The sequence below is a fragment of the Argiope bruennichi genome, chromosome 5, assembly GCF_947563725.1.
Source record: "Argiope bruennichi chromosome 5, qqArgBrue1.1, whole genome shotgun sequence".
NCBI classification, from domain to species: Eukaryota; Metazoa; Arthropoda; class Arachnida; order Araneae; family Araneidae; genus Argiope; species Argiope bruennichi.
Window position 1 is genome coordinate 79038450 of NC_079155.1, and position 13010 is coordinate 79051459.

The 13010-nt window shown below is 30.1% G+C and overlaps 1 protein-coding gene across 1 annotated transcript in view; it reads left to right on the plus strand.

Annotated features, from left to right (window-relative positions):
* The window catches only part of LOC129969536 (glutamate receptor ionotropic, kainate 2-like), a 46883-nt gene that overhangs the window by 7944 nt on the left and 25929 nt on the right, over nt 1–13010 (plus strand). Inside the window, exon 2 of the mRNA XM_056084147.1 lies at nt 9869–10024. Coding sequence (XP_055940122.1) covers nt 9869–10024 — 156 coding nt within the window. The remainder of the gene's footprint in view (nt 1–9868; nt 10025–13010) is intronic.

Here is a 13010-nt window from a genome sequence, read left to right on the forward strand (position 1 = left end):
ATAAAAATACTTCCATGAAATTCACTCATTTCCAAAGACAGTTCGCTTATAAGCACTGAAGAGTTTGTAGCATCCTCAGCTTCTTTCAGTTTATATATTTAACCATTAATTTGGCACATAATATTAAATATATGAACAATCTAACGCAACTTACCTTTTAGATCTCTTTGACTTAAAAGAGATGGTGGAATAAATGGTATTTCTTTCTTCTATGAGGGAAAAAATCTTCCAGAAGGAATCCATTTCAGTCAAGTTCAGATTTCTTTCACAGAGCATGTGCAGTAACAAGACGGGTTTATCTATACCACCTGATTTGAAGGGAAAGAAGTACTGTATAGTAGAGAAATAATAGAAATATTATATAAATAGATTCAAATTTTCTGTTTCTGGCCGAAAATGACTCGCAGTCCGAAATTCCGAAACAAATAAGAAAATGAAGTATAATTATTGATTAATAAAAATTAATTAAAGAAGTGTGCTTTAGAATTTTCTCCTATATAAATATGAAAATAATCATTTCGTATGTAATTATTTTAGCTTTATATTTCATAATTGTTTAGACGTTCAATGGCGTACATATTAAATTAACAATAAGCGAACTATCCCCCACCTTGCCTTGATATCCGGAATAGACTGTTTGATAGTCATCACAGGATCAATACCAGAACTCAGGTTGGAGCTCTAATGACCTATACTGGACATGGCCGAACCCTCTCAGGTAGTATGGCCAGCAATCAGAATGGGAATAACTCCTCTCCAAACCATTACAGTACCTCAGAAGAATCTAGGGTCTGTTTATTTATCCGGAGTCTACTCATTCCCGTACTCTTGTTGTTCGCCAGATTAAGGAAAAACAATTTCAAAAGTTTTACTTAAAAGCTTTTTTAGTTATTAAAAAGAGGTTAAAAAAATTTCTGTACTTACAGTTTCTACCTTGAAAATTTACATACATCAATACGAAAATCAAACTACCATTTTTATAAAAGATTTATTAAATTATTCAAAAAAAATTAAAAGGCAGAATTTAAGATGACATCAAACAATATTTTTCAAACGGCATCAAACAGATTCTTTCTCAATTTGTTTATGAATTATTATTTCTTACAGTTTCTCCGATCTTTAAAATTACTTTTTGTATTGAATATATATGAATTGGACACATAAATTTAAGTACACAGTTCTATAAATTTAAGTACTGAGAACTTTTTATCTCTTTGTTTATTTTTTCCGCATAAAAACATATTTTTATATGCTGCTTTCTTTAGACACATATCTCCCTAAAGAACTTGAATAATTATGTCTTTCTCAAAATCAACTGAATTGGAAATTTTCAATGTTACCGATTATTTATAATTTGATAGTTTAGATTTCTTTCTACATATAATGAATTGTGAATGCTCAAAAACGTGTTTCAATTATTTCTACGGCAATCTTTAATAAGTTGCTTCCTACAGGTAATTTTTTAATATCATAGCAAGAATAATCTGCAGTTTTCAAAGTCAGAAGCAAAGGAAATTAATATAAAATCAAATTATTGAGATTTATGGAATACAAATGCATCTGAAATGTAGAAGAATTTAGCATCGAGTGTTATATGTCATTTATTTTTGCGATAATGTATGTTCTATCATTTTCCACAATGTTTTCCACAAGATAAAGGGGAAAAATTAGTAATGCAAATACATTGTCGAAAGTAGATAAATTTTTATCTAATTTACCCAATAAATATTTAAAAAAGAATGCACCAAAATGATATATTATGCAAATAAATGAAAGTTGCCATCGTTTAACGTCATTAGACATGTGATGAAAAACTGGCTGATTTATAGTACATATGCAGAAACTATATAGATAAATAACGGATTTGTCGTATTTAGAAATATTCACTATCATTTAGACGAAACATCACAAAATGTCGACGTTGGGTGAATCAATGATGGTAGAATGATTTCTACATAGCAAGATGAGCGAATGTGAGTACATCTGTAATTCTTTGACCAAAGATTGAATTTCTTGTCGGTTCTTATTGGAGTGACATTATGTGCAGAGTCAATTGATAAGAAGCATTGCAGGTGCGTTTAACTCTTTATTAGGGGACACGTACATAGAGAAAACACAATTAGAAGAACATGGCGCCACTCATGAGAACAGTCCACATAAGATAAGAAGGGTAAATAGGATTATAGTGAAATTATACAAACATTTCTAAGAAGTGAAGACTACACTTTTTGAGCATACAGCTGAATATAATATAGAGTTATAAGTGCTACAAATGACCGCTATTTACAGATACCTTTATGGAGCCACAGAATCGCTATATTAACCATCTTATAGCAGCTACTGGAAATGGAAATGTTATGTTCGCTTATAGCAGCTACTGGAAAATTTGTTTGTAGAACGGCTGTATGCAGAAGGCAATATGAAGGAAGATTACAACAGCAATGTGTGTGCCCTTCAGATTTCTAATGAAATATTATGAATAATGAAAGATGGCTAAAATGAAAGATTTAATTGAGCACGCAAGTACACTAAGTAACAGAAATATAACAGAGGTATGTAATTTTAAATGAGGATTTCAGATATCGTTTCCAAAAATGACCAAAAAAGATGGTTGGTATTGCGGGAAGCCGATATCCCGCTATTATTCAAGTCATATTCATGAAAGATAGATCTGGGACTGCAATAAATGTTCATGGGGAGAGATTTATTAGGTAGAAATGCATGTCATTTTTATTTCTTAGCATGTATGTCATCTCAATTAATTGCTAATGCATTGAGTTTATCTAAAAAACATTCTTGATTTGCTAATACGTCATGATTGCTTCCAATTGGATGACTCAACAAGACGACAACGCTAGACTACACAGAGATCATATGAGAATTATTTATTATTCTAATTACTATAATTAGGAGAATTATAGTGTATATGGGCTTAAAATGCATATATGGGTATTCATATCGGGATATTACAAATCATATGGGCTTGTGAGCACGTTACCGCACTTTTATAAGATTGGGCGTGTTTAGAACGTTTTAGATGGACATATTTTTTCGTCATTTTTTATATAAAACTCGAATGAAAGAAATTTTACCAGTGAACATGGGGGGAAGAACGTAACCTTATGTTTTGTCAAAATATTTTCAATATTTTTTTTCAAAAAATTAACATTTGCAGCTTCTGAAATTAAACAGAGAGATTACTTTAAGGTATAAATAAATTAAAACCCGAACACATAAAACATTCAGCAGTTAAACTATTGTATTTTTTTCACATAAGCTTCGCTATTGCTCAAATACTTTTAGAACAAAATGTTTTAAAGTTTGCAAAAACAAAACAAAACAAAAAAAAAACCTGAAAGAAACATTCAATATAAAATTAGGCTCCATATAAAGTCAAGAAACATTAAATAGCATTTGAAACGTATTATGTACAAAATAAAGATTATGTTTTGAAGAAAGTGCAAGTCAAAGTCGCGTTTAAGTACTTTTGACATTTCCTTCAGAGCAAAAAAAGAAAACTTGTCATAAACAACGCGGTTTCACAAGAAACAAATGGAAAAACATTTATTGTGTGTAAGCTTCAACCCTAGGAAAACTTTGAGTGGCTGTCTAGACAGTGAGGGCAAAATACTTTGTGAACAATAGTTGAAACCTTGAAACTTTTCGAGAATAATACGTCCATGAGAATAAATTTTATTAATACTCTTGAAGAAAGTGAATTGCAGGATTCTTTATTATTTAAAACAAAGATTCTTTCGGAAAAGAATTGCCTGAAGAAAGTGAATTGAAGGATTCTTTATTATTTGAAACAAAACTTCTTTTGGAAAAGAATTGCTTCTATATTGTATTTTTATTTTCTCCAGTTCGAAGTATTGAAAGAGAAAGTATATATTTATCATTAAACTATATACTATAGCTCAAGATTTTGTTGTATTTTCAGGGTTCCTGAGATTGAAAATACCACTTTTAGAATTTTCTATTATCAATCTGCTTGTTTGTGAACGCAATAATTCAAAACATAGATGAAAAAAATTTTCCAAGGATTTTTATCACCAAAACTGAAAACTTAACTGTAGAATAATTTTGAGTCAAATTAATTTACTTGTGGACTGTTTTGGTCCTATTATTACAAATGTTCTTCAATATTATACTATGTTATTGTTCGCAAAATTGTCTGACATAGAGAATATTGAACAGCATTGAGCGGATATCATTAAATATATAATGAAAATATGGGTTTGTGTATTAGTATGTACAGGTGGTTTTCAAAATAATGAAAACACCTTTGCATAAAAGTGACGTTTTTGAATACGCTTCGCAAACATTAAAATATAATAATAGGCACCAGTATTTTTATAAATAGCAATGTATATACTCTGGTAGTATGTGACAGCTCTATTGAAGTTCTGTAATTCTTGGATTTTTTCAAAGGCGTAAAATGTCGAACTTCTCAGATTTTCAAAGAGGCCAAATTGTAGGAACCGTCTAGTTGGAGCAAGTGTGACCGAAACATCCCAACTTTAAGGCGTTTCTAGAGGTACAATGTCTTGTGTACAGCCGACCACCCCACGACCACTGATCATAGCAGTATCAACAAGAGGTACAGTGTCTAAAGTCATGACAGCATACACACAGCACGGCAAAACAAGCTCGGCTAAGCAAAATAGTAGGCGGAAAGAGAAGCTCAGTGAAAGAGGCCGACGGGTATTGAAGCGGATTGTCTAAAAAGCGAACAACTGCAGCAAAAGTGACCACAGAGCTCAATACCCATCTGGATTTTCCAGTGTCACTTATTACAGTTAGAAGGCACCTTCATAATTAGAACATTTATGGCAGTGCAACAATTCCCAATCCACTTGTCACAGATGTTAATGGTAAAGGTCGTCTACAGTGTGACACTCACAAAACCTGGTCGATTGATAATTGGAAGAAAGTAATATGGTATGACGAATCTTGTTTTACACTTTTCCATACAACAGAACGGGTGCACGTTTGGAGGACACCTGCAGAAGCATATGATCGCGATTGTTACCATCCAACTGTCAATCATGGAGGTGGATCTGTCATGATATGGGAAGCCATATCGTGGTTTTCTGTTGGACCAATCGTAACAGTTAAAGGAAGGACCACTGGAAAGAAGTGTAGAGAAATTTTAGTTGACCAGGTCCATCCTATGATGCAAAGTTTGTTTCCTGCAAGAGATGGAATTTTCGAGGATGGTGATGCATCTGTCCATGCAACGAGACTTGTCCAATTATGGTTTGATGAACACGAGGATGAAGTTAAACATCTTCCTTGGTCCGTACAGTCACCCGACCTCTATATAATTGAACCGTTATGGTCTATTTTAGAGCGTTCAATACGGAATCGATATCCTCATCTGGCATCTCTCCCAGATCTTTCACAATATCTCCAGGAAGAATGGTACAATATTCCTCTAAACACTGTTCAACACTTTTATGAATCGATTCCTAGGCGAACCCAAGCTGTATTATATACCAAAGGTACACCATACTAATAAAGGATTCTTTATAAATCTAAGGTGTTTCCATTATTTTGATAACCACCTGTATATGCACATGAAAACAAAAATAAAGCAGGATAAATTGAAAAATAAAACAGAGGAATTTTGTTCTGATTAATTACTCAAATAGCAGATTTTTTCAATCTTTATTTTTTGTTGGTACAAGCATTTTTTATATAAATGTAAGAAATCAAAAACATGGCTCGTAAAATAGCTGAAGTTTATAAAAAATTTCTTCTTTTTTTTTAAAACCAGGATTTTGGGTTGGTATGAAATTTCTGAATCAAATACTTTCCTGCAGGAATATATGCTTTGTCTCTCCATGTTCATGAAACACGATAACTTTTCAACAGAACTAGTTAGATAAGATAAATGATTTGATAAATAATGTTGTCCAAAAACTATGGATGTATATCTAATTTTATCCAATATTCATTTACTAGAATAAAGCGTTTCTTGTATATGCAGTTTCGAAATTTTAAAATTTAGGATGGAACTTGATTCAAACATGCCACCTTAAGGAAATATTAGATAACGTCACAAAGAAAACACTGGTTTTATTTATTTTAAAATGAGTAAAACCAAATCCTAATTATCTATGGACTTTGTTGGCAATGACATATCAATGAATTCTAAGATTAATCCTCAAAATGACAGAAAAAGTAAGGAAACTAATACAAAAATGCTTTTGAACAGTTTTAATTTTCAATAGAAGGTTTAAGCATACAATAAGACTGTAACATAATGACTGTCCCGTGAATCGTTTGTGATTCATATCTACTTTGAATTAAATGAAGTTGCATTACATTTAAGAGTTCACAAAGAAAAGATAATCGAATTAAATAGATGGTGATTAATCACAGGTGTGAACTGTAACAATGAAGGTGTTAATAAACAGTAGATTTCTGAGCTTGTATGTTAGTATACATTTTATAAAAGAACTAGCTGGTATTGGGCGCGTTGCTGCCGCTGAAGAAATGATTTTGGAAATATCGTTTGAAATTTGAAATAGCCGTCTTATTGAATTAGGAATGATAGAAAGAATGATATTTATGAATTAATTTAATGAAATGGAATGATATATAAAGGAGAAGTATAAATAATAATTATTCTATTTTTTGACAATATTATTCAAGTATACTTTAGAGTAGACATTGTTTTTTGTTTTTCCGTCTTCAACAAAAGCAAATAAATTAAGTGGCTGACAGACTCCTGAGCATCCAAAATTGACTTTCTAGGTTCAAAGTAATAAGTTGGCAAAGTTTTATCGCAATCGGAGGAACAGTATGGCGGCTTATAAAATACTATAATTCATTTTAATATATTAAACTATTATTCAAACTATATATTCATTTTAATATATTAAACTATTATTCAAATTATATATTCATTTTAATATATTAAACTATTATTCAAACTATATATTCATTTTAATATATTAAACTATTATTCAAACTATATATTCATTTTAATATATTATATATAAATAATAATTGTACTATGCCTATAACCTTCGCGCAAGTGGTGCATGCAATAAGATGGCAACATTTTAAGCAATCGGATGAACGATATGGCAACGCATAAAATACGAACAAACAAAAATTTATTTTTATATATTAGATAATTGGATATATGTTCGTTTTTGGTATTAAAACTTATTTATTGAATTTTTTTTTAATTCAAAGTTTGGGATTATGAGCTGCAGATGATTGATATTTACTGAAATTACAAACAATTAAGAATTTTTACTATTATTTTTCACACAATTTACAAATATCCAAACCAATTTTTTTGTTATTCTTGGGAAGATTTGACCATTAGTCCATATTTGTTCCCTAAAGAACCATTTCATCCCGAATATCATCAGCCAAAAGAAGAACCCTCATTTACGCCCATAAGTGGTATCCCCACCTGGAGAGAATGACATTCATTTTTTTTATCTCTCCACCCTCGCTTCCGCTGTTTTTCCATTCACACACACATAGTTCGGAGTCGACTATATTTTTAGAAACCCACCGATATGAGAAGATTTTATTTTTGACAAACAAGCGACCGTCCGTTGAGAGGTATAAATAGTCCACTCCTTTCGCTCGATTCCACGGAAAGATGAATGCTTTCGACTTTGCAACCGATGTCGTAACGCTGGTAATTCGGTTTAATGCTAAAAAGGAAGTCGACGGCTGGCTCATATTTAGCATTCCTTTGTGGCAACCTGGTTAGTGTGGAATTTCCATTTGAGCTGTTGATTAAAACACTATTTCTTTGCAAAATTGATCAGAAGGAAGTGAGGAAACTTTAGTTTTAATATTCAAAACCTTCTGAATCAAATCAAGTATTAATACAAATATTTAAAGTCTTGACCGCACTTTGATATTTAAATTTTTTTTCGTTACGATCAAATTTTAGTATAAGGTTTTAGAATCTTGGCTGCTTTAATATCTAAAAATGAGGATTGTTAATTTGATGTCTTCTGATCTTCATTATCTTCATTAATTTTTTATTCCTTTGAAATTACAAATAACTTTGAAATTTGTTGTTAAGATCAATGTTTAGTTAAAAAAAATTGGGGAAATATTTTATTACTGACCATACCAGGGTTTCTCAAACTATTTCATATTATATCATATAGATATATATATACAAGCATTATTTTAAATGAAGCAGAATACAGGTTCGAAGACAGTGAAGAGACTTGGCATTTTATGACAGGCAGGCATGATTTATTTACAAGTAGGCGTGGACAAGGCACGTCCGTTCTCTGCGAGGCACAAAAGCATAAGTCGGGAAGAGCGAGAAATAAATTATCCCTCGTCTTATATAACATAAAATATTGACAGGGAAAATATTTTTTTTTAAATGCTAATATATTATTAAGATTCTGATAGGGATTTCTGATGCATGTCAATCACAAGTAAGGGAAACACAGGGATCTTTCTTAAAAGAATGTGCTTACTGGACATTTTTCTATCCCTTCACACGCTAAGCGTGTGAAAGTGTTGGCGTTTAGTCGATTCAGCACTTTTATAAAGCTTCTCTTGAATTAATTAAGTAGAGACAGTGGAATTGGATCAGGAAATAAGAGAATATTTTAGAATGAAGTTACTATGGGCTAAATTGAGATAAAACCTTGGAAATTAATTAAATTGAAATTAGAGTTTAAAATATTACAACAGGAACAACAAACAATTCGAACATTTGACTTTTACCTGAAATTTTGGTTGAAAAATTTGTATTAAGATTCATAAATCTGTTGTATTTTAATTTTTGAATCAATGCACTAATAGACAATTCAGTATGAATTTTAGTATAAATTTTTAAATCACAATTTCAAATAAAAGTCAGATTTCAGAACAGAATGGTCCATAATATTACCAGTTATTACAGCTATTATGTCTGAAATTGTCTAAAAGAAATGTAATAGCCCTAAATTAAACAATAGAGACTATATCAGAATATGAAGAAAAATCACTGTGGAGACAGTTAAAAGATTGTTCAATAGTAACAAATACCAATGTGTGAAATGTGTATACACAGTACAAAGACATATTAGAACTTTTTTTTATAAGTAAAAGAATCCCAATCCAATAATAGTTGCCAAAATGAATATTATATGAAATATGAAACTTATATTAAAACATTTAATAAGTTTTAATAAAAGTTTTTCAAATTTTCCCAGTTAAAATTCCATTATTAGAACAATTATCAATTAGCAAGTTGGGTAGGAATCACAAGATAACTAGTGATTGATAGAAAAGTTATGTTAACATTTAACTAACATTAAAATCAACTGTAAAAAAACGAAAACTTTTAAACATAACCGACAATGCTATTTTCTGGATAGATTGTTGCGAAAAAAGTTTATTTTATTCATATGTAATCCACCTTAAATTTATTTGACATTTCACCTATTTTAACCCTTTAAAGGGCCATTTTTTTTCTAGTCATATTATGTTAAAATATTTTTAGGCTTGAAATTAGAATAAGGAAAGGGATCCATTTAATTTATTAGATAAATTTAATTTGATTAATTAATTAATTTGGTTAATTAATAATTAAGTAACAAATCAAGACACATCATTTTGTGTGAGATAAAGAACTGATGCATCTAAGTTTCTGTCTTTCAAAAAAAATTGTCAGAACTTATGCCAACCTACATAATTTCATACAAAGACTGATAAATTTGGTGGGAAGCATACTTCCCACGGCCCTAGAAAAGGTTAAAGGCTATCAAATAACTGCAGTGGCTTAATTTTTCAATTATTTGATTTGTAAAATATGTGTTAGTAAAGAACGCTAGTTGAAAAATAACGTTTCGCAATTTTAATCGAGGTGCTACTTTTACAGGTGGTATATTTGACACAGAGGATGAGGAGCAAGAATTAGCCTTTAGATTAGCTGTGGAATTTTTCAACAGGGATACAATAATGCGCCGGAAACCTGCACTGGTAGCGCAAGTCGAAAGAATTAACACGGGCGACATCTATGATGCTAATAAGAAAGGTAAGAACAATGTTTTTAAATCATTTGATTTGCCTTTTGAGCAACTTATTATTTGTAATAAAATTCAAATTGATGGTGAAGAAAGTGTGTAGATGACATTTAGTATGATTGTTTATTATCTAACAGTTGTAAAATTATTATTCTCTCGTAGCCATACTTTTCATTTCATTACTATGAATGAATGAAAAAAAATATCAACAATCCTGAAAGATTTGGTCTTTTGAAAAAACTAAAAAATATGATATAGTCAGAGAATTCTGCAATACTCGTGATTTTAATTTACCCAAAAGTTTCTTTTGCTCATTCACAAACATGGAGAGGCAATCGATTTAGCACAACATTGTTTTTGTTTATTTAGGTAAAACTTAATCTTCGCCATTTTTTGTGATTTTTTTAGCATTCTATCAAGAATAAAATAAATTCAAAATGTGGATTTTACTGAATAATCATATATATCATTTGTATGCTGTTGTTACTGTTTGATTTACAACTGCTAAATTTTGAAAAAATATACTTAGGAAGATGGGAATGTGCGCAACAGAGAGATAACTTAAAATAAAATTTTGGGCCCTTTTTTTTTTTTTGCCGTAACTTCTGATAATGTTATAACTCAAAAATCACACTTATATCATATTAAAAGTAAAAAATAACTAAATAAATAAATAAATAAAAATGGTCTTGTCTGATTTTTTTTAAAACTTCTCTTTCCAATGATTAAATTGCCTCATAGGGTTTCCTGAAATAGGATAATTCGTCAAAAACAACATTTTTCAAAAGTAGATAATCATTTTTTTAACTAAAAGTCAAACTGTTGTTATTGTTTCATTAAGTCTTCAATTTTGTGTTTTTTTTCCTATTGTTGAAATCGATGTTAAAAAGATTCTGTTTGTTATTTTTACAGGTTACATTAAAAATAATGAAGTGAAATCACATCACAGTAAAAGATAACGTGCAACCGGAAGAGACGACAATTTCGTTTTTAATGGAATAATGATATCCTCGGACTTAACTCCGCTATTAAGTTCCATGTATATAATAAACAGAATAAATGTGAATCTATTAACATTCTATGACTATGATTTTTACCAAAATTTGATGCTTAATTTTTTTTTTTTGAAAAATTAGTGAACATCAAGCTATTAAGATTAAGATTTATTAGAAATTACCCACTCGTTGGTAGCGAACCATCTAGTCAGAAATGGCGGTTATTCATTGATGGTTATATATCTATCACTCAATTCTCATCAGCAAGTGAACCTTAATTTTTCGGAATCATACCTTCTATTCCCATAATATTTAATTTAAATGGTTTGATTAAATTTTAATACTAAAAACTACGTTGGAATTCCGCTTCGAATAAGTAGCTGAAGTCTATGCAAATCCTTAGTAAACATTTGCTTTATTAACGTAAATCTTCAGCAGGGATTTTCTTAAGCCATGTTTACTTTACTTCGATAAATAAATGCAAACCCTCTTCTTATTTTTTTTTTTTTTAAATCGGAAGTTTGAAACCATCAAACGAATGCCGACACATGTCGTAAATTATCTCTGTACATCTGTTCTCCCTCCCCCTCTAAAAAAGCAACGGCAAAGAAGAAATGAAAGATGAGTAGGTTTCATGCTGATCTTCGGAGCGATCGTTTCAGCAGTGCATGCCAAATAGTACGAAGGGGAACATGTTCCTCTTCTTCGTTTCTTCATTTCTTCTTTCTGTTTCTCATTTAAAACAAGTTTATGGAAGAAACAGCAGATAAGCGCGGGTAAAAGCTAGCAAAAATAATAAAAATAAAAATAAAATAAAACGACATATGTTTGAGGGATTCCAAAAATATCTCAAAAGTGAATTTGCAGGCTATTTTTTGAAGTAAAAGAAAATGTGATGGTAAAAGCGACTTTTTAGGCGTCACATTTTAAATCTTTAAATGCGAGCACCTGTTGAGTACTTACGTGAAGTTATATAAAAAACCCTGTTGGCAAGGAAGTTGCGAAGAGTTATTTAACATTTAATCCAACTTTTTTTTTCATCCTAGCGCTATTTTTAAAAGTAAAGGAAAAGAAGCGAAATATTAAACGCGACCAAAGATTTTATTGGTTGCCACTTGTTGAAAATTACTTTGCATAGTTTCATTACATATAGTTTCAAATAGTTAGTTTTAAAAAATATTAAACTATTTTGATAGTAGTTACAGGCATTTTTTTCTACTAGTTTGAGAAGAAAATCTACCTATAAATTTTTTGAAATAAAATGAAATGAAAAGGAATGGGGTTGTGCACAAAGAGAAATTATAATGTCCCTCGCTTTTCCATTGTATAATATTGATCACATATTTAATTACAATAAATTATGAATTATATGATTCTCATTTATGAATTGCTTTATCACATTCCCGATTCATTCGTAATCTTTTTCTTGACAAATTTTTAAATTAATACGATGAAAATCTTTGATTATGCTGCTTTAGATATTGAATAAGTCTGGAATTGCTTGAAAATCAGAATTCTCTTTCGAAGATTATTTGACAATATTCGCAATTGAAGAAAAAAACAGATAAATTGTCCGTATTTAACACTTAAGCGATGGTGAAGAAGAAATAATGTGAACACTTTACTTTAAAAGCGCAACTGGTTCCTTTAGAAAAATGTCGAAATGCTAGTGAGAAAATATTCAATAAAAACTTGATTCATAAAACTATATTTAATATTTACAGACAATTAGTAGAACGAACTTTAATTAAACACTACGAGCATGTTCATAAAGGGTATTAAATTAGAAATATAAGGCTGATAATAAAAGTATCTTTTATCTTTTATAATAATTTTTAAAATTTACATTTTTTAAATTATATACAGTATTAGACAAATATTATCTTCCAAAACTTTAAAGAATTGTCGCTTTTAAATAAATTTATTTTTAAAGTATTAAATTTGTAACAATCAAAGGCGTTTTTGTTTAAATTTCTGTTTTCATTTATATTATTCATTTTAG